Genomic DNA, 27980 nt, shown 5'->3' on the forward strand with positions numbered 1-27980 from the left:
GAATAGCAGGGTTGCCCCTTAAAGACCTCCCGTGTCTTTAATCCTTCTATCAAATCAGAAACTGTCAGAAACTGTGTGTGACATCTCCCAGACTAAAACTATTTTTCGTCTGTGCGCTCAAACGACTTTGCACTGTTCAGACGAGCAGTTTATTGAGCCTATGGCACACTGGCCAGGGGACAAGAATGTACTGTGCGCCGATTGGCTCAGACACCTCGAATGATCTGCTCAGAGTTTGTACAGAAGGAGTGCGTGGATGAAATGGTGTGCGTATAGGGAAGGCAGAGGATGGGTTTTTGGGGATGATTGTTATATAAAAAGGACTTGAGCTCACTGAATCGATCTTTTAACGTGCCCGAAACCCGGGGAGGCTGGTTTAAAATCTGGATGCTGTGAGTAAATATCATCTTCATGTTTTGGCGTGCACAGCCAGCCGCCCGTTATCTGCCGCTATTATTTAATTATTTAATTAACGCTTTTTTCCATGGCGCTACAGTCATTTCTGTGTCTAGATTTTACACATTAACGTTGACTAGTTATTTTTTAACCTGTGCATTCACGTATAAAAAGCACTTGTGTCCTCAATATTGTTCAATTTCCTGTTTTTAAGTGAAAATGTGCGTCTAACAGTTAGATCGGCGTTTAATGCCGATAAAGACGAATGACGCAAAGTCAGTGGGTGAAAACCGACCTGCTTCAACTGTAGCTCCAATAGATGGTATTCGGATTTCATCATGAATTATTAGTTAGTGATGTTGCACTCCTCTTTGTTTTTCTGTGCCACAGTCAACTTATTAAACTAAAGAAAGCAACAGTATACCAGTAACATCCACCCTATGAGTTTTCCTCCCTGAATCCGCCCTTTTTACATCCAGGTGTGAAACTTTGCGGCTGACTGACCCTCTAGAGTTCAGGTGAATTTAGACCAGAGACAGCGGTGAGGATGGGACGTGGAGGCCAGCAGACGGGGCCAGGAGAGCCTGCCAGCGGGAAAGCTAAAGGTGTTTACACCTGGGAGGAGGTGCAAAGCCACTGCAGCAGGAATGATCAATGGCTGGTCATCGATCGAAAGGTTTACAACATCACTCAGTGGGCCAAAAGGCATCCAGGAGGGTTTCGAGTCATCGGCCACTATGCTGGAGAGGATGCCACGGTACGTTTTCATTATACAGACCTGTGCTTTTTTTCATGTGATTTTATTTTGAAAGACATCAAATGACAAAGTAGGTTTCTCTTCGTTCATTTCACGAAACATTACCTGATACTCCCCGTGACCCAGACATGGAGGAACATTTGAAAGAGGATAAATGGATGTACGAATGGTTGACACTTCAACTGTCACTTTTCAGGGGGGAAAAATCCAGAAGTCCAGATTTTTGAAGTTTAAAAAGCAGTTTCATCCTTTTTGCCAAACTCTGCTCCTAGTTCTCAGTCATCCAGGTCATCGTAGTCAAAGGAGCTTGGAAAGAAAAGCGTCTGGACTTCTTTAAGTTGCTTGAAGACGTTTCACCTCTCATCCGAGAAGCTTCTTCAGGGGGGGGGGTCCTTTTGTCCCTCTGTGGGGGGTTACTCCCACTAGGTTTATATCTGGGACTCTCCACCATTTGACCTTAGAACTGAAGAAACTTCTCGGATGAGAGGTGAAACGTCTTCAAGCAACTTAAAGAAGTCCAGACGCTTTTCTTTCCAAGCTCCTTTGACTTCTCTGCTCCTAATACTTCTTGATCTCTCAGTTCCTCAAAGCAACCTTCTACCGTTAAGCCGGATAAAGCAGTTCATGATTTTTTTTCTGTGGCAGCTCCAAAACACTGAAAGAGACATTCTACTGACATTTTTCAAGAAAACTCTTCAGAGCTGTCGTTTATTTAGTTATTTGTTTTATCAATTATTTATTTATTTTACTCTATTCTGACTTGACTTTTCTAGTATCTCAAATTGACAGCAATTAATGAAATAATAAATAAATAGATTTTATTGCAACATTGGAAGGGTAAAGAGTATCTTATTAGTATTTTATTTTAGAGATAAAAACTCAGTGGTTTCTCATTTCTTACAAAACATAGTGTCTGTGCTAGTCCCCTGGCACTCCTCGCATATTGATAAGTTCCTTGCAATTGTGACAGAAAGGGCTTTCACACACGCCCTAAATAACTGTTCAAGAACAAAAATATTAGAAACTCCAAAATACTGACACAAGTACAGAACTGATGCAGAAGCTTGTTTTCCATTTTATTCTGGTCAATATTCATTTTTTGTCTCATTGTGTGAGGGTGGCCCCCATATTTGAAACCCCTCAACTATGACTGTACACAGCTTTGCTATACAGCAATGAATTGCTGTTTCAGTTTTCAGTTTTCAGTTTTATTTGTCATATGCAAGTTAGCACAGGGTCAACATTGCAATGAAATGTGTTTGACGAACAGCAGTCACTCAGCAGCAGGTACAGTAGAAGAAAATATAATAAAAAATAATAATTAAAAAAATAGAAAAATAGTAAAGAGCAAAATATTAGAGAGACGTGGTAAAAGAGAAAAGATGACTAAATATATATGAATCTATAAATATAAATATATGTACACTATTGATTAAATAAGAAAATCTTGAAAAGAAATATGACGGGAGGGCAGATGGGATATTGCACAGGAATGAGCAGCAGAAAATTACAGTATTGCACTTTTTTAAATATAAATATCAATAACAATAAAGTGGAGTGACCAGTGCAGATTAAACAGAGTTGTGAAGCTGCAGGGTAGCTTCTGAGTGCGTCCTGTGGAGTGTGTGTGTGTGTTTAAGTGTTGTGGTTGAGGTGTCGTATGGCTTGGTGGTAAAAACTGTTTTTAAGTCTTGTAGTCCGAGCAGACAGGCTCCTGTAACGTCTGCCAGATGGTAACACTGCTGCTTTAATGCTGTGGCATTACTATGAACAATTAAATCATGTGAGAATTTATCTTTAAACAGTTTTTTTTAGGATCTGAAAACTTTTTTGTTTTTGATTAAATTTCTTTCTTTCTTTTTTTCTTTTTCTTTTTGCTTGTTTCTTTGTTTTTTAGGAAGCATTCACTGCTTTCCATCCTGATCTTAAGTTTGCGCAAAAGTTTCTGAAGCCGCTGCTGATCGGAGAGTTAGCGGCAACAGAGCCAAGCCAGGACCGGGACAAAAATGTGAGCCTTTAATTAAAGTCCCTTATTTTTTTATTGATAACATGTGAGTGATGTTGTGAAATAAATGTAAGTTAAAAAATTAGCAGATCTGTTTTGTTAATTATGAAGTGCTGAGTGTTGGGAGCATCTGAGATTCTAGATGGTCAGGTTTTGTTACCTTGAACAAACAAACACTTTTACAAATGTGATATCAGTGCATCACCTTTTCAGCTTTTTAGAATGGTTTGTTTCTTCTTCTCTGCACCCAGGCAGCCCTCGTGCAGGATTTTGAAACTCTACGAGATCAGGTGGAGAAAAAGGGTCTGTTTCGAGCTCGGCCTTTGTTTTTCTTCCTCCACCTCAGTCACATCATTCTGCTAGAAGCCCTTCCATGGCTCATTGTTTCAATGTGGGGGACGGGCTGGATCCTGACCTTACTTTGCTCAGTTTTGCTGGCAACTGCTCAGGTAATTGAGACATGAACTTTTCAGACATAAACTTTAAATGGGTCCTAGTATGCATTTCTGCAAGTAACACAGACAGGGACTAAACAACAGGGAAACACATGCAGGATAAACTAAAACTCAGGAAATTGAATATGAACTATAACTTTCATCTTGGCAAAAGATAGTTTGCAAAAAACAAAAAACACCTAAAGACAAAAGCATAAAGAAACCCACCAGGAAATGAATGCTATGTACAAAACTCAAAAGATTAAAAACACCAAAAATACAAGAATTTAAAAACAAAAGGAATAATCCAAAACTTCAGTGTCCATGACACAGTGTATCCCCACCTGACACAAACTCAGCTGACCCAAATGGGTGATGGAAGTCTCCAGGGATGAAAAACAAAAAGCAACAACACAAGGGCTGGGGGCTAGTAGAACAGGGTAGCTGTTCATTTGGCTGAAACAGAGGGGCAGCATGGCCGAGGCTCAGATCTGTGGGATGGCATGGACCAACAGAGAAAATGAAGCAATTCAGGGCCCCAGCAGAGGGATGAACACAGAGTTGTTCAGGGGGTGGGCACGGAGGCCTGTGACAGAGACTGGACCATTCCTGAGGCATGGCAGGAGGTAAAGGGACATCTCTGGTGGCTTGGCTCGTAACTGGCAGAGGACTGGATTCCTCAGGTGGCCAAGATCGGCTGAATCCACCAGGGGCCAGAGGTGAAGGGTCAACGGACAGTTTGGACTCTACGTCCTGTGGCTCAGGCAGCTCAAGGTCCTCTAGATAAGGACACTTAGGTGGCTTCTGGAGCTGCACTGTGGGGCAAAGCTTGGGTTTCAGACCCTCTAAGCACTCAGTTTCGATTCCTGCTCTTGTCTTTTTACGAGTCCAGTGATGGAACGTAGTCCTAAATTGACCACCTGCAGCACAGGCTCTGGCTGTATGTGGCCAGTATAACAGCTGTTCCTTCTTCTCTAGTCACAGGCTGGATGGCTGCAGCATGACTTTGGTCACCTGTCGGTCTTCAAAAAGTCCACCTGGAATCACCTGGTCCACAAGTTTGTCATTGGTCATTTAAAGGTAACCTCTCTCAGTTATATTCTTTTCATATAAATCAAACACAGGTATTAAAAGATCGATTTTCTCAGGGAGCTTCGGCCAACTGGTGGAATCACAGACATTTCCAGCATCACGCTAAACCCAACATCTTCACCAAGGACCCCGATATCAACATGCTGAATGTCTTTGTGCTTGGCCAGACTCAACCTGTGGAGGCAAGCGGGACTAAACGAATATTTTTGATTTCTTCAAACATTCATACGGTCCAACTTCTTAACACCCCCTCTTTACCTCTGTGTTGCAGTACGGGATAAAGAAGATCAAAAACATGCCCTACAATCACCAACACCAGTACTTCTTTCTCTGTATGTTTTGTCTGAGAAGAATAAAAACTATAATTTCACAATGTTGCAATTTTAAAGTAAATCTTTTTGTATTTTTCTTTCAGTGGGACCACCGCTGCTCATTCCAGTTTATTTCTACATGCAGATAATGAAGACCATGATATCCCGGCGTGACTGGGTGGTAAGCTGTCAGGCTACAGATGGTTTAGTTTTGTTTTAATTAAATATTTAAGGATAAGGGCTAAAGAAAAACATTAAAGTAAAAACAGAATAAGTTTAAAATAAGAATATGGTGAATTAAGATTATTTTTAAGCAGAAATTATCAGGATAAAATGAACTTTTTTGTCTTGTGAAGGATCTGGCGTGGTCCTTGTCGTACTACTTTCGATTCTTCTCCTGTTACATCCCGCTGTATGGCGTGTTTGGCTCATTGGCACTCATGTTTTTTGTCAGGTAAATATTTATAAAACAAGTCAACCAAATTTTTTTAATGCTCTTCCTAATACTACTGATATGTAAATAATTAACTCATGATTTGTTACCAATTAACAGACTGACTCAAACTGTAACACAGACTGTGGTACTCTTTAGCATCATGTTATAGCATCTTTTCAATCAAAAGTATTATATTGTTTTTAATGTTACAGGTTTTTGGAGAGTCACTGGTTTGTGTGGGTGACTCAGATGAATCACATACCGATGGACATCGATCATGAAAAGCACAGGGACTGGCTGACCATGCAGGTACTTGTACTACTTTTACCAGCAGGCACTGCTGACATTTGATGACTAAAACATTCCCTTTATTATGTTTTTATTAACTCCTTCGTGGCCTTTTGACAGTTACAATCCACCTGTAATATTGAGCAGTCCTTCTTCAACGACTGGTTCAGTGGACACCTCAACTTTCAAATCGAGCACCAGTAAGTGAAATGAGTGCAGCAAATGCAGACAAATGTATGTTCAGCATGCTCACACTGCTGAGAGTTCAAAGTCGATTACTGATATTAAATAAGAAACAGTTGTTCTACAGATACAATACTGTTCAAATGTCTTGAGATAATTTATCAGAATTTCAGGAACAGGACTACACCTCATACACTCCCCTTCTCTGTCTATATATGACCCGCCTGCACGACAAGCTGTTTGTTCTCGGTTTTTTGCCTCACACTGCCTCCCTTTTCCAATTTATTCGCCTCTCATTCGTACACGGGGGTTTGTCTGGTCTGGGAGTGGCTGCCACTCCCCTCTGAGTCCTCCCAAAAACCGCACCCTCCATTCATGCGTGCACCATCTGTTGTTACCGTCTAGAAATGGAGTTGAACCTAAATGATAATGTGGTCGCAGCTAGTGAATTTCCCTCCAATGAGCCAGACTTCCCTGTAATTTTTATAAAGGTTCTTGAGCAATAGTTCTCCTTTGTCCCTGATCATTTTCAAAAGAATATTTTATTGTTTATAAAGCCACTTAACTGTTAACGGTGTTGGGTTTGTTAGTGAAAAGTGAATCATCAGAAAAAGCAACTCATCACGTTACTCCATAACATGACCTTTATATTTTGCTTAAAAGGAGCCAGACTTTATTGCAACTTTTTACAGCGGTCTTCAGCAACAGTTTCTTAAGGTTTTCGGGTTTTTTATTCAATATCAGTTGACTATTCTCAGAGGAACGTTTCTTTGTTTGTTAAACTACTTAATACTGACCTATGAATAATTCGAGCATTAAAAAAAGGAACTCAAGCGTCTATGTATAACAAACAACTTAGCAAACAACTATTGTGACATTGTATCTTTAAGCACTTTGTTACCGGTAGTGGATGGGTGGCTGTCGAGACTTCATTTTTAAGCAAGCATGGGGAAAAAAAGGCTGAGGTAATAACACAAGAGCTGTACTGAAAATCAGTGACAACAGGTCTTACTGAGTGATCAACAAAATTCTCATCAATATGACAAGCGACGATCGAAGAAGGAGAGAGGCACAACAGCGAGTGTCTACATCCAAACATGGTGGAGGCTCTGTCATGTTTTGGGGCTGCATTTCAGCCAGTGTTGAAGTTGACGGAATTATGAACACAGAAAAGAACAGTCAGATTTTGATTCACCACATCACACGTTTTCCACGAAAAACATCTAATTGACCATTGCATTTATAATGATGATCACACACAGTCCCAGTGCAGTGAAACACAGAACAACAACACAACTGGACTCCCCAGAGCCCAGACCTCAGCATTGTTGAAGCAGTGAAGCAGCACCCAAAAATAAGCTTCGAATGTCTTTCTAGAAGTCTGGATAACTATTCCCGAAAACTACTTATTTATGCATCTTTTAATAAATTATTGACCTATTATTCATTTTCCCAGCAAAACGTAAAGAAATGAGGAGTAGCTCAGGACATTTGCACAAAACTGTACAAGCATTAAAGATCCACGAAACTCTCTCTTTGCCTACATCAAAGTGAATCATGGCGTCATATCTGAGGGAAAATTCCTCTTTCTTTTCTCTCTCAAGCTTGTTCCCTACCATGCCGCGCCACAACTACCACCTGGTTGCCCAACAGGTCCGCGCACTCTGTGAGAAACATGGGATTCCTTACCGGGTGAAAACGTTTTGGCGAGGCTTTGCTGATATTGTCACGTAAGTGCAGACTGTTAGAAAGATTGTAAATACAGTGCATGGCTCAGTCTTCTTTTATGGAAAGATTGACTTTTCTTTTGGACTTTTACAGGTCACTGAAAAGCTCGGGGGATCTGTGGCTCGATGCATATCTCCATAAATAACAGACGGCATTTCCTTGACTGATGTAGAGGAAGCGTTTTTCTCTTTTTCATCAGAAAGCGATTGTATCCATTTCAAGTTTAAAATTCAGTCGAAATTGTGGGAAGGATCTTTCTCATTATTGGTGTTATTGTTAAGTCTTACTTTGGTTTTCAGATTTGCTGATTTTTATAGATCACAGGGTTTTCCTAAGTTGCCTTAAGAATATCTTGATCAGCAGCGGTGTGATGTTATAAACACAGTTGTGAAACTTGCCCCTGTGACTCATTTAAAATGAGTTTTCATTTTTCTATCTTGTGATAATATTTGAATGATTAAACAGGATAATTTGTTTTCATTCAAACAACAAACTATATATTAAAATGTTTATTATCTCCTGTCTAACGTGCAACTTTGTGTAACTTTAAATACAGCTCTTCTGTTCTGCTCTTTCAGTATACAATAAAGAAACCGTGTTGAAAGAAACCGTCACCAAATCTATTTTAGAAAACACATTCCAACAAAAAGCTCAATGTAAATGACACTTTACGGCAGCAACATATATACTGCATATAACCTCACTTTTAATGACGAAAACAACAAAATGCAGAAGCATTTCTTGCTAAGTCATGCTGAAACCCTGCAAAATCGTGATAATTTTATGTTACTTTTAAGTTGCTTACCAAGACCATATGGTGGACACGTTTTTATCTGATTCTCTCCACATCTCTGAGAGGTTATGTCGCTAATTAATCTTACCGGTTGTGAGTTGTTCAAACAGGCGTTTCAAAACCAATCATGGTTATTAACAGCAGAGCTACACAATGAGGTTTTAGGGCTATTTTTTCATGAAAGAAAGAAATAAAAACAAAAATAATCATTTGAGATCAATAAAACAAAATGAAACCTATTTGGACTCAAAATTAAAGTTTGACTTTGTTTCTGATATAGGGTATGTTATAACTAGAGAATAAACAGTAAAATATTCAGAAACGTATCACACTGGATTACTGATCTTTGCCTCAAAGATGTAATGTGTGCTCAGTGATGATCTATAATCACTAAGACTCTGACACCTGACACCTGTTTTTTTTATGTACCTGTGTATATCTACTTGTCCTAACGTGCTCAGATAATTGTTGAAAGTCTGAATGTGGGTCTTATTCACACAGTATCTACAGTATCCAAAGGCTCTGAGCTTTTCAACAAACAAGCACGTCTATGAATTAAACAGCTGTGTAAGCAGTTTGACAGATGTTTGTGACTGACCTGTGTTCTTTCTGCACAGTGACCTATGAGTAGACACGACAGCCTTCATCTCCAAACACAGCCTCCACTTCTTCTTTGTTCAGGGACAACAGGGTTCGTGGCTCCAGTCGGGACCTCCAAACAGTCAACAGTCCTGCAGAAAATACAGTCAGGCCAATCATTTGCAGTCTATCACAAATTAAACTGTAGTTTCCTAAATGCACGATCACTTCTGACAGAAAGTGTATGCTATAGATGCAAAGTTTTTAGGATACAGTGACAGGTAATGGCAAGAAAAGATGCCATCAATAACATTATTAACAGCTGGATTTCTTTAAGTGGTAATTTGTGCTAGCATAGGCAGATTTTTATGGCAGTGTACCATACCAATGGACATTGCTTTTCCTTGTGCCACGCTGTATGCATCTGTCACGGAAATAAAGATTTTAATCACTCCTTTCTGACATTTCAGTCAGAACTTAAAAAGGCGCAGACTGATTAGCGGATTGCTTTATTGCAGCAGTAGCAGTACTATTACAGGGTATCAGAGTACATCTGCACACTGATACCCTGCAGAAAGATAGCAAGTTAAGCCACTGGAGGTCAGCATAGACATCAAATTCAGGGAATGATACTGAAATTGCTGTCTCTGAAAGACAATGAGCAAATGATAGTCATGCAAAGTGAGTGCACATTATAAGACCGGGGACCCCTCTTCCTTCCTTCCCAATGACTTATTTTCAAACCCACTGACTCATCGACCATTAACTTGGACAAGGAGTAACATCAGGCATCACTAAGAGGCTTCACTTATTGTATTTGCAAATTCGTTGGTTGCACTGTATTTTTTTAAAAAGAAGAAGAAGAAGAAGAAGAAGGGCGAAACAAATGGCTTATACCACATCAAACAAAGTTAGAGCCATTAAACCGGTTGCCCTTTCTGAATTAGAAAATGTGCAGGGAGCTTATTGAGGCCACCCTGGCCAGCGAGGGGGGGGGGGGGGGGGGGGGGGGGGGATATACTGAGCGCCGATTGGCCCAGACACCCTCGAATGATCTGCTTGGAGTTTGTACTTGATGATCGCTACATAAAGCGGAACTGAACCTTTTTAACCGCTCTATTGTGACTGAAACCCGAGGAGAGAAGTTGAAAGCCGGATGCTGTAAGTTAACATTCATCCTCTTCGTGTTATTGCCTGCACGGACACCCACCCTTGTTGTTTAATTGTTCAGTTGTGGGACGATTAATCCGTTTTGGTGGCGCTTTAGTCACTTTTGTGTTGGGTTTTTACACGTTAACCTCGACTGGACTTTTTCCAGCCTGTGCATTCACGTATAAAACAAACTTATGTGCTGAGTATCGATGCATCTGGCGGCTAGGTTGATGTTTAATGTCGACACAAAATCTTGGAGCTTTTGCTTCACCAGCAGCTTCAGTTGGAGGCTGTGGGATCTCATGAATTATTAATGAGGATGTTGCACTCTTCTTTGTTTTCCTTGCGCTACATTCGGTGTATTAAACTCAAGAAAACACTAGCATCAAACTACATCTTCCCTGCGTGTGCTGCTCCTTGCGTAAACGGTTAAAAGGGCCCCTTTTTTACACCCAGGTCGGACTGGCACTTTAGAGCTCAGGTGCATTCAGACCAGAGGCAGCGGTGAGGATGGGACGTGGAAGCCAGCAGACGGTGCCGGGAGAGCCGGACAGTGGGAAAGCTAAAGGCGTTTACACCTGGGAGGAAGTGCAGAGCCACAACAGCAGGAATGATCAATGGCTGGTCATCGATCGAAAGGTTTACAACATCACTCAGTGGGCCAAAAGGCATCCAGGAGGGTTTCGCGTCATCGGCCACTATGCTGGAGAGGATGCCACGGTATATTACGTTTATATGTTTTATGTACTTTCCTTGAAAATAAATTCAGAATGCACGGGCTTGTGCATTTATGTTTGCTTGTTTTTATTTTATTTTTAATAATATGAAAGTTGTGGTGTTTATGAATACCACCTAAATATTGTGATTAACTACAATTCTGGGAGTGAGAACGTGTTGGAGGTGGACCACGGTTTTTTTGTTTTGTTTTTTTAACTGTTAAACGGTTAAAAAAATTCCGGTATTTACACGACTGTAAATGACTTGTTGGCCTATGATCGATTCATTTTGAGCCAGAAACAAACATTGCTGTCAGGTACAAAGAAACTTTTTTGGGAATTTTATATATCCTTTATTTATCAAGGTAAAAAGTGGCACTGACATTAAAAATGTCTAAAAGATACTTTCAAAAGAGGTCATTGCTTTTCATATTATATAACCCTTTCATAAATCCTGTTTACCGATATAAGCAAATATATTAAACATAAAAAACACATGCTGTACAAACACTGGAATTGGATCCATGGATGGCTCCACAGAGCAGATGGCACTGGACACTATTTAAACTCTTTAAGTCTACTTTTTACTCTGCTTAATCGTACTGGCAAGTATAGTTACTAATATACTTGAAATGGACACATTCCTGGGTATTAAATAGTCATTCCAACATTTCTGTCAGAGCTTTCATTCATGTAATAATCTCTTAGATCCTCAGAAAAAACACTTTTAACTGTTCTGGGGTGAGTAAGGGAGATCATGCATCTCCACACCTCTGGAGGAGACCTCCTATCAGAGATCAACTCTGTGTTAACAGTTTTATCTTAATCTTAAGACACACATTTTCTCTATCTTTCGGTTGTTCTTAGTGGTCTTACTGTTTTGTTAATTGGCATTTAATTTTATCAATTAATCTTTTTCTATCTACTACCTACTAATTAATTTTTTATGGATACTGATCATGGCTGTAAGAATATTTAGACCTTCTACAACACAAAGCCAGCAAGTCTTTCTCCCACTGTGTCTCCTTCTTTCTGCATATATTTGTGAATGCTGTTGTTAAGAAAAACATGCTTGGAATTAATTTGATTCACTTGATATTTACTTTAAATATGTCCTGCATGAAAAGTAGTTTACACACCAGTCTACAGTCTACACCTGGACCTTTTGCCACTCCTTACATGTCTATTCATTCTTTGGAGCTCTAACAGAACGAGAGTTCCCCTTTGAGGTTTTATGAATAATGATTCATGAAAAATAAAAATAATACCGGTGGTAGTAAACTTGTTTTTACGCAACATGGTTGCAAATACATAAGTATGTTTACCAGAGGTTTCTTTTTGATTTTGTGACCCCTCAGAAGGATCAAAACTATTTTCAACCACTAAATAATTTCTACTAGCTTACATTTCCAATTTTCTCTCTTTCAGGAGGCATTCACTGCTTTTCATCCTGATTCCAAGTTCGTGCAAAAGTTTCTGAAGCCGCTGCTGCTTGGAGAGTTGGCAGCAACAGAGCCAAGTCAGGACCAAGACAAAAATGTGAGCCTTTGATTCCCTGAATAAAGGACCTTGTTTAGATGCGGAACAGAAGTAGGCCAGCCTTTTCACAGATCTGAATTCCTATTCATGCATTTTACAGTGCTGGGAACAGCTGAGATTCCTGATGCTCAGGTTTCATTGCCGGGTTTAATGCCTCGTTTCTCTGAATCAAAACCTAAAACGGCTAAAATGCAAACATTTTTCTTGATTTCACAAGTGTCACATTAGTACATAACATCCTCTCAGCTTTACAGAACTGTTTGTTTCTTCTTCTCTGAACCCAGGCAGCCATCGTGCAGGATTTCAAAACCTTGCGAGCTCAGGTAGAGAAGCAGGGTCTGCTTCAAGGTCAGCCTTTGTTTTTCTTCCTCCACCTCGGTCACATCGTGCTGCTAGAAGCCCTCGGATGGATGCTTGTTTCAATGTGTGGGACGGGCTGGATACCCACCTTACTGTGCTCGGTGATTTTAGCAACCGCTCAGGTAATTCAGACATAAACTTTAAATGGATCCTAATATGTATTTCCTTATTTTCTGACATATACACTTTTACAAAGGTGGATGCTTACATTAAACACAAAGTTTGAGATAATGAGATAACTAATCCTCAACCTTCGTCAGTAAGAGGATTAGTTCTATTGTAGTAGAATCTCAGAATAAACCAGCCAAAAACATCACATAATGCTTGCTACTTCTTTAGGCGCAGGCTGGATGGCTGCAGCATGACTTTGGTCACCTGTCGGTCTTCAAAAAGTCCACCTGGAACCACGCTGTCCACAAGTTTGTCATTGGTCATTTAAAGGTAACCTCTCTCAGTTATATTTTTTTCATATAAATTAAACACAGGTATTAAAAGATCGATTTTCTCAGGGAGCTTCGGCCAACTGGTGGAATCACAGACATTTCCAGCATCACGCTAAACCCAACATCTTCACCAAGGACCCCGATATCAACACGCTGGACACCTTTGTACTTGGACAGACTATACCAGTGGAGGCAAGTAGCACAGCACTAATGTTTCTAATTTCTTCAGTCATATGATCCAACTTCTCATCACCCTCTGTTTACCTCTGTGTTACAGTACGGGATAAAGAAGATCAAGCACATGCCCTACAATCACCAACACCAGTACTTCTTTCTCTGTATGTTTCTTCAGAGTCATTTAACAAGAATAAAAAACTATGACAGCTTTGTTTTAAAAAGCCTTGTCTTTTTTTTTCTCTTTCAGTGGGACCTCCGCTGCTCATTCCAGTTTTCTACAACTTTAATATAATGCACACCATGATAACCCGGCGATACTGGCTGGTAAGCTCTCAGCCTCTGAGTGGTGTAGTGCAGTTTGTATAATTATTTTCCATTTGATGTATCAGGCTGTATTTAGCCTAGCAAAGGAAACGTGAGCTTAGAGTGCTAAAGAAAAATATTACAGTAAAATCAGAATAGCACAGGTGGTAGCAAACACACAGTTTCTCCTCATTTTCAGAGGCTTAAACTACTAACTGATTATTCTGTGACAAATTAACCAGATAAAAGAACGAAAAGCAAAGTTCATTTCAAATATTGAACTAGCATTTAGTAGCTTTTCATTGTTTTTTAAATATTAAGCCCAAACTGATGTCACTGCAAGGGAAGGAGGCCGGCCATCATTTACACCTATCAGAGAGACAGCAAAAACTTTAGGAGTGCCCAAATCAATGATTTGAGACATATTCTTAGAAAGAATGAGTGGACAGCCGGCTCAGTAACACCAAAAGACCTGAAAGATCACAGAAGACAACTGAAGTGCACGATGGCAGAACTATTTCCATGGTTACGAAAAACAGCCGTAAAACATCTAACCAAGTCAAGAACACGCTCGAGGAAGTTAAAGTATCATCGTCAAGGTCTGTGATCGAGACACACCTTTGTGAATGAAAATACAGAGGGTTTAAAACAAGATACATACAGCAGATTATGCTTAAGAACTGGAAGACCAGACTATGCCAGAAATTATGTGAAAAAACCTGCAAAGGTCTGTAAAAATCTTTGGACAGATGAAAACAAGAAGAACTTGTACCAGAATAATGTGAAGAGAAAAGTATGGAGAAGGAGAGAAACCCAATTGTCTGTCAAATATGGTGAAGGCAGTGTTATGCATGAACCTGTATGTCTGCCAGTATCCCCACTGGTGCTTAGTGAAACAGGAGTTTCTCAAGGCAAAGAATGTGAAATTCCTCAAGTCAGTCACCTGATCTCAGGCCAACAGAGCAGCTTTTCATTTACTGAAGACAAAAGTGGAGGCAGAAAGTGACGCAGACAGCAGCTGAAGGTGTCTACAGTAAAGGGATAGCAGAGCATCTATGCTAATCTTCCAATTGTCATTGGCTGCACAGGATTTTCATACACGTACTAAAAATATTGCTTATATTAAATAAAATTGAAGTAGTTTGTTAGTTAAATTTTGAGCCTCTGAAAATAAAGGACTGCGTATGAAATGGCTGTAATTCCCAAACAGTCAATGCAACATTTTTGTTAAACCTCTTATGACAGATGAAGGGCTGCACTGTGTTCTGATCAGAGGCAAAACTACAAAAAATGTCCAATAAATTATGGACCCAATTGTACAAATACGATAGTGATGAATTATGACTCTTGTTAAGTAAGACATTATATAAATCATATGAATGTTCTTGTCTTGTGAAGGATTTGGCTTGGGCCATGACATACTACCTCCGCTACTTCTACTATTATGCACCTCTATACGGCGTGTTTGGCTCAGTGGCGCTCTTTTTTTTTGTCAGGTAAATATTTAGAAAGAGAATTAACCAAAGCATTATGTGATTGCTCTTCCTAATAAGGCATACTTTAGTTGTTACACTGTCTTAGATTAGATTCTGGGTGAAAGAGTCACCTGGTCCTATCAGTTGTAGTATACCTTATTAGGAAGATTTTTTTCTATTCTTTCCATTATCCCTTCTACAATGAAAGTTATCATGTTGTTATTCATTTTGCAGGTTTTTGGAGAGTCACTGGTTTGTGTGGGTGACTCAGATGAATCACATACCGATGGACATTGATCATGAAAAGCACAAGGACTGGCTGACTATTCAGGTACCTGTACCTATTTTACCAGCAAGGTTGTGCAAAGGTTTTGGACACTTTGATTCTTCCATCGCCCAATCCTCATAAATGTCCCTGTATCACAAATATTGATCTTATTTAGGCTTTTTTCTCGTCTTCAGTTACAATCCACCTGTAATATTGAGCAGTCCTTCTTCAACGACTGGTTCAGTGGGCACCTCAACTTTCAAATCGAGCACCAGTAAGTGAAATGAGTGCAGCAAATGCAGACAAATGTATGTTCAGTGTGCTTTCACAAAGTCGAGTACTAGGATTAAAATAGAAACAACCATTTTGCAGACACAAGCAGCAAATGTCCATAAAACCTCTCTGAATCAGGAACTAGAATCAAGCATCACGCTTGTTGTAAATATAGAAAAAAATGGTGAAAGAGTGGTGTCATCACATGCTAAAGTCAGGCCTCCCCATTTAACCACTTGTGAAACTGCCTCTAATGGCAGCTCTGTGGGGGGGAGCACACACACACAGACATGGAGTCACATTCTGTAAACACAGTTTTTCTGACAGAACTTTTTGTAGGAGCCCAGTCTGCATGCATCGTTCCAGTGCCTTCATAATTTAACAGCTGTCATTAATATGAAATTGTTTGGCAACATAGAGAGACTTTAAAACACAAATTCTCAGACGCTATCATATCTGACAGAAGCTTCCTGTTTCTTTTCTCTCTCAAGCTTGTTCCCTACCATGCCGCGCCACAACTACCACCTGGTGGCGCCACAGGTCCGCGCACTCTGTGAGAAACATGGGATTCCTTACCAGGAGAAAACTTTGTGGCGAGGCCTTGCTGATATTGTCACGTAAGTATTATCATAATGGAGCATTGACGAGGTTGAAAACACACACAGACACTTACTTGTTTTTCCTATTTTTTTTCTTTTCATCAGGTCACTGAAAACCTCAGGAGACCTCTGGCTCGACGCTTACCTCCATAAATAACAGACTGCATTTCCTTCACTGATGTAAAAGGAGTGTTTTTCATTTTTGCATCAAAAAAACCCAACTAATTGTATCTGTCTGATTATTAAAATCAAGCCACTAGTGGGGGAATGACCTTTCTTATTAATGCTATTGTTAAGTCTGGGGTTCTCGTAAGTTGCCTTTGAGTGTCTTGATCAACAGTAGCCATTCTTTTTCAGTTTAGTCAATTTGGCAGATAAAACATGATCATTTTATTGCTCAAAGGTGTGGTGAGGTAAAGCCATCTGTTGGCCATCCGTCCATTCAAAATTGAGAAGAATTGCATCTCCTCCTACAGTTTCATTCAGAATATAATCAATGATGTCCTAATTGGTCATTACACACACGGTGCTCTGGGGCCAAAGTCACATTTTTCATGTGAGCCAGATGAGCTACTATGTCACTGATGTTCTGGTTTCTCACAAACCACTATTTGTACAATATTAATTTCATTATTTTCTGTCAAAATTAAAATTGTAACCACTTTAAAATGCAGCTCTTGTTATTCTGTTTCAGTTTACAATAAATAAACTGTGCTGACTGTTTCTGGTCCTCTGGTAAAATTGATCCAATGACAAACACAAGAACCATACTGACAAAAGACATACAATTAAGACCGAGTTTATTTATTCATTTTTGAATCATTGTCTTTTTAAAAACTATATACACCCGCTTGAACGTTTCTCTAAATCTCCACTTATTCATTACCAGGATTTACATATCTACTGCACATACTGCTTGTTATTCTGGTGCTTGTGCAGCTTACACTGCAAAACGCCTTGCTGCTAAGAACACGTTAATGGCAGCGTCTCACTTTTACAGACAAAATCTTCATGCAGAATTGTTGCTTGCTAAGTTTGCCAGAATGTCTGAAACCTGATTAGCAAGAATATTTGTTTTAATACTTAGTGTTGATGAGCATTAACCAACCAGGCTGAGAAAATGATACCTGCTAGAAGTAACACAGAGCATGTCTATCTTTTTTTTTCTTTTTTAACTCCTGTAAACAGTTACATGAAAACAGTTGGCCATATATCAGAAAGCATGTCAAGCATTCTGGCACAGATTTTAAAACACAATCGCTAAAATCTACTTTTTTAAAGGTATTTTAGTAAACAGCCTCATTGTTGATGGTGAGCATGAACATTAACTGCACTGCTCATACAAATATGTACATTACATGCAAGTCATGCATACACGTGCTCACACGCACACCGAAGTGTACGTAAATTCATAAGCTCCTTTTTTCTTGTGTTTAGCAGAAATCTTTGTTGAGAAAATTTAAGGAGACAAAGAGGAAAAAATGCAACACAATTAAGAAAAAAACGCTTCAAAACATACACGTTGGATGATACAAAATAAATATACAATTAAAGACATACACAATATTTCAGTATTTGCCAAGGCAGATCAGAATTAACTGTAGATTGATTGAAGAAGCTGGTGCACTTAGAAAGCTGTGAAGGAGCTAGATGACTAGATGAATTGTTTAGGTCAACAGGCTCAGTCTTTGCTGCCGGAGTCGATCCTCTCCTGCCGCCGTGTCAAGATCTCCTGCAGCTCTGAGGTTCCACCGCTCTGCTGTAAAGGAAGCATTGGTGTCTCTTTAAATATCGTTTGATGCTGAAGATGTCAGATATACAGACTTGCATATATTTACAAAGCAGTAGCTTTAGGATTTGTTTTCTTCTAAATACAGTTCCAAAGTTCCTGTGTCCATTTTAAATGAGGCACCTGCACTGCACAGACACCATGCTAACGCTAAGCTAGCCAAGAACCCAGGGTGACATTACCTGAGTGAATGCCAACCCCAGCCCAGCAGCTAGATGCTGAACTTCAACAATAAACAAGCAGATGATCAGTCAATCTGCAGCTTCAGTTTCTACCTGCTCATGTTTCTAAAGTAGAATCACTGAGGTGTTTGCTTTGAAGTCTTTTTGTGCTCGTTTTCATCTTTGCTTTTTGCTGTCGACTGTGTTCATTTCAATGCAGCGCTGTCTGAGGTTCAATTCTTCATTCTCCTACAGAGAGTCCTCAAATTTTCCTATTGTTTAAATTACAATATTTTCAGCAAACGATAAAACCTACAAATTTCAAATTATTCAGACTAAACAGTTTAAAATAGGCTTTAACTTATTTGTAAAACACCGCGTTCCATTTTTAATTTACATTTTTCTGCAGCATCTCATTGCTGTGAATAAACTCAGTGAAAGATCCAGTTGGTGGTTCAGGAATATACCACACTGCATTGCAATATATATTTACATTCGTAATTTGAGGTTATTAATCTACTTTGTCATTTTTTGTAACTTTTTTGATTATACTTTTGTGTAGCTGTGATTATGAAGAACATGTTAAACTGACAAATTCTTTCTACTTAGTACGGTCTCCATCTCAGTGAGTACATCCACTTTCTATGGCTGTATGTACATTAAGTATAGAGCGTGAATCACTATGAATCTGAAAGCTGACAACAGATTTTACATGCATCTACTTGACTTAACAATCTTGGAAAATTACTGAAAGTTAGAAAGTGGGCATTTTTCATACAGCATCTAAAGGCTGTCAGATGTTCAGCAATGAAAGCACATCTATCAAATGAAACAGCTGTGTAAGCAGTGTGCTGCTGAGGGGACTGACCTCTAGCTGTTCTTTCTGCACGGTGACCAGTGAGAAGACGCGACTGCCTTCATCTCCACAAACAGCCTTCAGTTCTTCTTTGTTCAGGGAAAACAGCTGAGCCCCAGTCAGGATCCCCAGACAGTCAACAGTTCTGCAGAAAACAGTCACACAATTAAAAGACAGTATTTACTAAAACAACATTGCTTCCAAAAGAGAGCACACTGCTAAAGGACCATTTAAAAAAATGTATCCCATTATAACAAAGCATGACAGGAAAAGATACGTATCATCAATAATATTATTCACATTGTCATTTCCTGCACCTGGGTCACGTGACAGGCTCACTGAGACATGTTGCTATACTTAGACACAGCTTAGCTTTGTGCTAAATGCTAACTAGCCACATATGCCAAGGTGGTAACGCTTATATGGTTACAGAGTAACAAGGCAAACAGACACAGCCACCCCACTCTGCATCTGTTCATAAAATAAAGAAAACCTTTAATCACTCCTTTCTGGCATCTCTGTCTGAACTTAAATAGATCGCTTTTTTGCACCAGACTACACCTCCAGGCTAACACCTTTTAAGCCACTAGAGGTCAGTAAAGACATGAAATTCAGCAAGTGATACTCAAGTTGCTGTCTAGGACCTAATATTTATCAAATATAAGAAATACACATTAAAAAGACAATAAATCCTCTTTCTTTCAAATTATTTCTTTTCAAACCAACTGACTTATTTACTGTTTACTTGGAACAAGGATGCACAGAGCGAGATGATGCAAATTCTTTGCAAAAAAGGCTCATACTGCACCAAACATCTACTTAGCGAATTAGAAAATTTGTTATGCACCCTATGTGGAGCTTAACAAATGATTTGGCCCACAAGCCGTGAGTTGTTTATCCCTGCTTTTAAGGCGTAGGGAGGTATTTTGATTTGGTGGATTAGTGAGAGTTGTGGGTAACTTACGATTTTGAGAAGCCTTTTGAATTGAGCCATGCAGTCACTTGCTCTGGCTTTGAGCTAGATTTGAGCAGGACTTGAGCGCTGGCTGACGGTCGTTCCACGTGCAACTTCCTTGGGGGCTGCTTGTTATTGATTTTAGTCAGCAGCTCCTCTATCACTGCAGCATGGAAATATGATGGAGACAAAAGTCAGAGCAAGAACAGCTACCTCTTAAAAAAACAACAAACAACAAACAGGGGGAAAAAAACATAACTGGAATTTCTGATTACTTTTTAACCCTTACTTTCACTCTTGGGTCTTTCCTTCTTGAAGCTATTTCCAGGGCTTCGAGACCCAGGGGAGGACGGGCTGTAACCTTGCTGCACACACAGAAACACAAACACAGGTCATGAGAAAGCAATCAAAGCCAGCATTATTCCAAAAAACTGGTTTGTCTTTTATCTCATTCTGCTTGACTAATTCTTGCCAAGTAGCCAAAAGCAAAGTACGTGTGGGAGGTTCTCACACATAGACAAGTGTTTGCTGGAGGGCATTTCTTTAAGCAAGCAGCAGGTACCTATAAGAATGCAGCGTAAACTTTTCTTATTTACGAGACCACTTTATTACAGCTCTATCATGAAATGATAACTTGACTTTAATCCCGGAAGTATCCTGTGAAAGAAAATCATATCCAGCTAGTGATAAAGAAACCTTGACCTTTCTCGTAAGCTTATAGGGATAATTAGTTATTGTCGTCCTGGAATCCATCACAACACCTTTTAGACAATACATCTGGGCTTTTTCAGAGGTGGGAAGTAACAAAGTACAAATACTTACAACTTTTTATTTTTATTCTTTAAATGTTTTTTTTACACAGATATCTTTAGTTTCTACTCCTTGGAAAAATTCCTTAGAATTTTGGTTCAGATGTATCATCTATGGCATTTATACTGGGAGTTTACAGGGAGTGCAGAATTATTAGGCAAGTTGTATTTTTGAGGAATAATGTTATTATTGAACAACAACCATGTTCTCAATGAACCCAAAAAACTCATTAATATCGAAGCTGAATGTTTTTGGAAGTAGTTTTTAGTTTGTTTTTAGTTTTAGCTATTTTAGGGGGATATCTGTGTGTGCAGGTGACTATTACTGTGCATAATTATTAGGCAACTTAACAAAAAACAAATATATACCCATTTCAATTATTTATTTTTACCAGTGAAACCAATATAACATCTCCACATTCACAAATATACATTTCTGACATTCAAAAACAAAACAAAAACAAATCAGCGACCAATATAGCCACCTTTCTTTGCAAGGACACTCAAAAGCCTGCCATCCATGGATTCTGTCAGTGTTTTGATCTGTTCACCATCAACATTGCGTGCAGCAGCAACCACAGCCTCCCAGACACTGTTCAGAGAGGTGTACTGTTTTCCCTCCTTGTAAATCTCACATTTGATGATGGACCACAGGTTCTCAAAGGGGTTCAGATCAGGTGAACAAGGAGGCCATGTCATTAGTTTTTCTTCTTTTATACCCTTTCTTGCCAGCCACGCTGTGGAGTACTTGGACGCGTGTGATGGAGCATTGTCCTGCATGAAAATCACGTTTTTCTTGAAGGATGCAGACTTCTTCCTGTACCACTGCTTGAAGAAGGTGTCTTCCAGAAACTGGCAGTAGGACTGGGAGTTGAGCTTGACTCCATCCTCAACCCGAAAAGGCCCCACAAGCTCATCTTTGATGATACCAGCCCAAACCAGTACTCCACCTCCACCTTGCTGGCGTCTGAGTCGGACTGGAGCTCTCTGCCCTTTACCAATCCAGCCACGGGCCCATCCATCTGGCCCATCAAGACTCACTCTCATTTCATCAGTCCATAAAACCTTAGAAAAACCAGTCTTGAGATATTTCTTGGCCCAGTCTTGACGTTTCAGCTTGTGTGTCTTGTTCAGTGGTGGTCGTCTTTCAGCCTTTCTTACCTTGGCCATGTCTCTGAGTATTGCACACCTTGTGCTTTTGGGCACTCCAGTGATGTTGCAGCTCTGAAATATGGCCAAACTGGTGGCAAGTGGCATCTTGGCAGCTGCACGCTTGACTTTTCTCAGTTCATGGGCAGTTATTTGGCGCCTTGGTTTTTCCACACGCTTCTTGCGACCCTGTTGACTATTTTGAATGAAACGCTTGATTGTTCGATGATCACGCTTCAGAAGCTTTGCAATTTTGAGACTGCTGCATCCCTCTGCAAGATATCTCACTATTTTTGACTTTTCTGAGCCTGTCAAGTCCTTCTTTTGACCCATTTTGCCAAAGGAAAGGACATTGCCTAATAATTATCCACACCTGATATAGGGTGTTGATGTCATTAGACCACACCCCTTCTCATTACAGAGATGCACATCACCTAATATGCTTAATTGGTAGTAGGCTTTCGAGCCTATACAGCTTGGAGTAAGACAACATGCATGAAGATGATGATGTGGACAAAATACTCATTTGCCTAATAATTCTGCACTCCCTGTAAAGTGGGCTGGAGTGAGTGTAGGTGTTGTGGCCTTGGTACTTCAGCATCATGCTAGCTACAGAATAGCAGTGAGCATAAAGAAAGTAATGTTTTTTTTTAATGGTAGGCAATTTCAAATTCAGTGTTTCTATCAGCTCAACAAACATCAGCAAACACACAAACTGTTTGTGTGCAGTTTGTCGCACAGTGCGTTGCTAGCTAAATGTCCAGATGCTGTATTTCACAGGGAGAGAAAAGAGGGCAAGATAAGTTCATTCAGAGATGGAGAAAGATGTAAGAAAGCCAGGAGAGGAGAGGAAGAAGAAGGAAGAAAAACTTTGCATGAAAATACTCTGTAGTTTTTAAATGGGATAAAGAGGTTACTTTACAGTACTGTGGGGAATTTATAGTAAAGCACTGCGCTGGGCTGGTGCACAGTGGCTGTGGTGCTTATGGTCAGTTACAGCTTACATGAAGTAGACTAATTTCCATTTAAGATGATGATGTTTAGATTAATTAGCTGAATTCCAACTTTATACCAACTATATGCTGTCTAGTATAAAGAAACAGTATAATGTTAGTGTCGCAGATGGACATCACCCACCATAACTTGCGAAATTCAGTTGTGTAAATGCACAAAGAGCAGCACGTCAGCTGATCACAGCCCATAAACTAAGAAAATATACTGACGCTCACATTAATTATTATGATTTGTGATTCTTTCCCCACTCTGAGCCACTACAGAGATCTTAGAGTAATCTATCTATCTATCTATCTATCAGGGGTGCAACGATACTCGTATCGATATTGAACCGTTCGATACAGTGCTTTCGGTTTGGTACGCATATGTATCGAACAATACAAAATTGTTAATTTATTTTATCAACTTTCCTTCTGACGATGCTGTCTGTGTTGAGCGCTCAGTGGATCTGCGCTCGACAGTGCAGCCTAGGCGGAGTAGTCGAATGCAGATTAACTGAGCACAGGGCAAGCTAGCGAGACAGAAGTTAAGCTCTCCTTGCAACATGGCAAATTGAACCCCCCCCCCCATTCAGATCTGGCGTTTGGAATTATTTTGGTTTTCATGTGACGTATGACCCTGAAGGTAAGCGCGTCATGGACTAAAGTAAAACAGTATGTTGGATGTGCCACGCAATGCTCAATTACATGGGTGGGAACTAGTGTGTTAGCGCAGTTAGCTCGTTAATGTGTTAACGGAGATTTGCCCTGTTGTGGCGTTAACGTCATTTCAACGAGATTAACGCTGACTGCACTAGTGGGAACACAACGAATATGACTGCACGTTTACACTGACATCATCCTAGTGCAAAGACAAGTGGAAGCAGACAAAAACAACAAGCATGCATGCTACAAACTTTACCCGAGTCATTTAGACAGCCGTTAGCACATGATTCTCCTTATGGGGACCTGATATGTTTAATATTGTGGCGAGCTCAGACAAGGTGGAGACGGAGGTGTCGTTTGGTCTTGCTTCCCGTGAGCTAGCCAGGGAGCACAGCCGTTTATTGACATCTGCAGAAGAACACTGCCGCTAGCTAACTGCTCAGCGCGGCAACCGCACAGCAGCAACAACAACAACACACAGGGCGCCCTCTGACCCCGGAAGGACACACCGTCGCAGCGAGAGGGCGTCACCCGTCACTATGGCAACATAAACAAAACATAACTGTACAAACAGAACCCCGAACAGCCTTGACCCGCTACATAGCCCCCACCTAAGGGGTCAGTCGTCCCCGACGACCCCATTACCCCACACAAAGTCCTGCAAATGTCCAGGTGCCTTCTTTTGGCTCACCGGCCGGTCACGACCGGCGGGGGAAAAGTCACTCGGGTCAGAACATGGGGTGCCACCATCATCCCACTTCTGACACCAATGTGGCGAGCTCAGACAATGAGGAGACGGAGGTGTCGTTTGGTCTTGCTTCCCGTGAGCTAGCCAGGGAGCACAGCCGTTTATTGACATCTGCAGAAGAACACTGCCGCTAGCTAACTGCTCAGCGCGGCAACCGCACAGCAACAACACACAGGGCGCCCTCTGACCCCGGAAGGACACACCGTCGCAGCGAGAGGGCGTCACCCGTCACTATGGCAACATAAACAAAACATAACTGTACAAACAGAACCCTGAACAGCCCTGACCCGCTACAATATGCTGCTGAGAATATAGCCCAGAAGAAGCGTATAGTATAGCTTTTATTTTGGAAAGAGCCATTTCTGTGTAATAAACGCTCTTTTCCAAAGATGAGTGATTCCTCAATCAGATACAGGGCTCGCAAAATCGCTAGCCAGACGTCCCGGGGTTAGCGATTTTTCCAGTCAGGCTACCAAAATCTATCTGCCCTGCCCGTTGGGCTATTGTAGGAAGGAAAAATATTAGTCAATGCTTTTGCATTCTTTCGGAAATGTAGCTGGGTAATTATGTCATTGGCATCGATGAGCCACTGTCAATATGTGACATATTGAAATCCCGTTTGAATTTGCGCTTGTTTTTTGCTTTCACTTTGCAATCGCCCGAACTGTGTATAGAGAGCAACAGCACTGATTGGTGAGTGATGATAATTTGCGCACCAATTCCTCTGACATCGTCTTATCAATCGTTAGCTTACTATGCAAACATGACAAGTGAAATCTCCCGCAGCTTAAACATATGAGAGGTTGATCGCGCAGAGAATCGCTGACCGTTGTGTGTGTGTGTAAAAGCAGCAGGATATATATTTCAGTTCTGCTGAGCCAAATAAGACAGGTCAGGGTGAAGAAGTGACAGCCAAAGAAAAGCTTACCACAAAACGGAAAAGTTATGACAAATCAGTCTATAAGGCAAAAAGAAAGTGCAGCTTTATGGTTTCATGGACAAAAGAATTTCTGTGGCTGCAATATGACGAGCTATATAACCGGGGCTGCACATAAGTGGTCCGCAGGTGTGCATTCGCTGTCAAAAAAAAAAAAAAAAAAAAAAAAACGCGCACAAGATATGAAGTTGCAACGCGTGTTTGCATACATAAGATTTTCTGGAGGAGGACAGACATTTGTTTAGAACTCTTAAAGATGTCGAAGAAGCAAGCTCCTTTAAGCAATTACTTTGGTGTTCCTCTACCTCCAAACAAATGTCAGAAGGAGTCCGAACCACAAAAGAAGCATGTATTCTCGGAAAAGTGGTTGCAGGAGGTGAGCTGGCTTCAAACAAATGATGAACGCACAGAGATGTGGTGCGGAATGTGCCGTGAAAATCCCACTCTAGCCCCCAAAACAGTGCTTTTATATGGACGCAAACGCGCGTTGCAACTTCTTATCTGGTGCGCGTCTTTTATTTTGACAGCGAATGCGCACATGCGGACCACTTGTGTGCACCCGTGTAAATAACATGATGTTCTGCCGGGTGTGTTGTTGGTTTTCTCTCGATTTCTGAGTCTACAAGCGCCTCTGTTACTGGGACCAGTCATTTTAAGAAAGGCCCCCATTAGAACCCATGAGAAATGCAAGAAATGCATTATTGCTCAGTCTGCAATATCTTTCCCAGAACAAACACCAATTGAAAATAACATACTAAAAATAAACCTGAAAAATCTGTTTAGAACAGCGTACTATGTTGCAAAGAGTGAACTACCACTGGCAAAATTTAGCAGTCTTTGCAAACTTCAAAAAGCAAATGGCCTAGATCTTGGTTCCACTTGCCTCTTACCCGTGACTTCAGTGGAAATTTCAAATTCAGGATCTGACACAGACTGATTCATGTCCTACACAGTTCTTACAAGTTCATAGAAATTTCTGTTCAATTAGAACCAAGTATTTGAGTTGATGATTGTAATTTTTATACAATGTTGTAATTTGTTTTTCAACAATTTTTTGATTAATGTTTTGTTTCCTTTACAATATTATACTTTAATGTATAATATTGTAAAGGAAACAAAACATTAATCAAAAAATTTCTCTCTTTTTTATTCGGGCTACTTAAATTTATTTTGGGCTACCAAAAACTGAAGAGTCCCTGCCCGAAGGGCTACCAGGGATTTTGAAATTTTGAGAGCCCTGAGATATATTTATTTTTTAAATTACTTTTTTTTCAGTAACATTAAATTTAAAAACTGTACTTTTGAGTTAAAATATATATCTATAAGTTTAATAAATGACAAATTAAAAAAGCATGAACATTTTTTTTGTATCGAAAAAATATCGAACCGTGACACCAAAGTATCGAACCGAACCGAACCGTGAATTTTGTGTATCGTTGCACCCCTACTATCTATCTATCTATCTATCTATCTATCTATCTATCTATCTAGTATACTTTGCATAAAAACAGATAGAGAAGAATTTTGGTAGAACTGTCCTTCAAGGATCTACTTTTTACTTTCTTACTCTGAGTACATTTCAGAGCCTGTATTTTTTACTTTAACTTGAATAAAAAAGTTGATTTAGTACTTCAACTTTTACCAGAATATTTTTAACACAAGTATCTGTTCTTCTACTTAAGTACAAAAAGTCTGTACTTTTGCCTCCTCTGGTCTATGAAGTGAAGATAAGATTACAGCTAAAGTGACATGGCTCTGTACAGTGTAAACAAAGGTGAAGAAAAAAATGAAAAGTATTATTTGTCCTGTGGCTGCACTGAATTCTTTTATTATTGTTACTAAAAAAAAACCCCACTAAAAAACACATTCTTTTTACAGACACATGAAAACATTTTCCTTCCTTTCTTTTTCCAAAGCAAAAAATGGAAACAAAACAATGGACCATTTTTTTAGGTATCTTAACCAAGGGTTGAGAACGGAAAAGAAAGGAAAAGAAAAGATCAAATTCCATGCAGCAGAAGCACTTATATGATCTTATTTTATTACACACATTGTTTTTCCTTGGCAAAGTCTGGCACTGACCAAAATGCAGCCTGACTGCTGAGAGCTCAGTCAGAAACCCTCATGCTGCAAGCAGAGCTGAGAAACAGGCTGCTGAGGCATGTGAGAAGTCACTCAGTGTGGCTATATTAAATTACACACTAGTTTAGACACAGAAGAATATCAAACAAAATAACATCTAAACAGCTAAGATGCATGGGATTTAAAGGATAAAATAAAACCCAGATGTAGCCCATCCAGCTCATGATACTTCACAAATCACAGGTAAATCGTAAGTAATGCATGAAGTACAGAAAGAAAGTTACAAGTTTTGTTACAACAAACTAATTAAAATTCACTGAGAAGTCAATAGAGTCACATCCAGGACAAATTAATTACTAAAACCTGACCAGCGTTTTAGGAATAGCAGAGATTCTTATGAAAATAGAAACAACCCCTGTGACCTTGAACTTGAGTACAGTTTGGTTAAAGACCCATCAGGTGATCACTGTGTTTCACTGCATTCTGAGTAATACTCTAGCAGGAATAGCAATTCTCGCGAATTGTGGCG

At 39.9% G+C, this 27980-nt stretch overlaps 2 protein-coding genes across 5 annotated transcripts in view; one reads left to right on the top strand and one right to left on the bottom strand.

Annotated features, from left to right (window-relative positions):
* Positions 1–211: 211 nt before the first annotated feature.
* On the top strand, positions 212–17030 carry LOC309709476 (uncharacterized protein). Its single transcript, XM_082538091.1, has 25 exons — positions 212–392; positions 876–1153; positions 3051–3161; positions 3410–3607; positions 4571–4672; positions 4741–4866; positions 4956–5016; positions 5100–5176; positions 5352–5449; positions 5644–5740; positions 5840–5919; positions 7507–7632; positions 9105–9168; positions 10629–10874; positions 12299–12409; positions 12694–12891; positions 13109–13210; positions 13279–13404; positions 13490–13550; positions 13637–13713; positions 15091–15188; positions 15402–15498; positions 15630–15709; positions 16200–16325; positions 16413–17030. Exons 2-25 carry the CDS (start codon positions 944–946, stop codon positions 16462–16464), a joined length of 2724 nt encoding a protein of 907 aa, XP_082394217.1. The 5' UTR covers positions 212–392; positions 876–943; the 3' UTR covers positions 16465–17030.
* A 60-nt stretch (positions 17031–17090) lies between these two features.
* Positions 17091–27980, bottom strand: part of eps8l2 (EPS8 signaling adaptor L2) — a 30738-nt gene continuing 19848 nt past the window's right edge. For 3 of the 4 annotated variants that reach the window (XM_082540299.1, XM_082540298.1, XM_082540296.1), the window contains 4 exons: positions 20358–20433; positions 20078–20231; positions 19126–19258; positions 17091–18066 (listed from right to left, as the gene is read on the bottom strand). In XM_082540299.1, coding sequence (XP_082396425.1) covers positions 17989–18066; positions 19126–19258; positions 20078–20231; positions 20358–20433 — 441 coding nt within the window. In that variant the 3' untranslated portion in view covers positions 17091–17988. The remainder of the gene's footprint in view (positions 18067–19125; positions 19259–20077; positions 20232–20357; positions 20434–27980) is intronic. The other variant, XM_082540297.1, reaches the window with a different exon arrangement.

The sequence above is a fragment of the Aulonocara stuartgranti genome (genome assembly GCF_965226115.1).
Source record: "Aulonocara stuartgranti genome assembly, chromosome: 7".
Taxonomy (NCBI): Eukaryota; Metazoa; Chordata; class Actinopteri; order Cichliformes; family Cichlidae; genus Aulonocara; species Aulonocara stuartgranti.

Bases quoted from the DNA above. Each gene is read 5' to 3' on its own strand.
- LOC309709476 (XM_082538091.1), top strand. From the start codon at position 944: ATGGGACGTGGAGGCCAGCAGACGGGGCCAGGAGAGCCTGCCAGCGGG. The intron at 4,673-4,740 runs GTAACCTCTCTC...CGATTTTCTCAG, and splicing joins TTGTCATTGGTCATTTAAAG to GGAGCTTCGGCCAACTGGTG. The intron at 13,405-13,489 runs GCAAGTAGCACA...TCTGTGTTACAG, and splicing joins GACAGACTATACCAGTGGAG to TACGGGATAAAGAAGATCAA.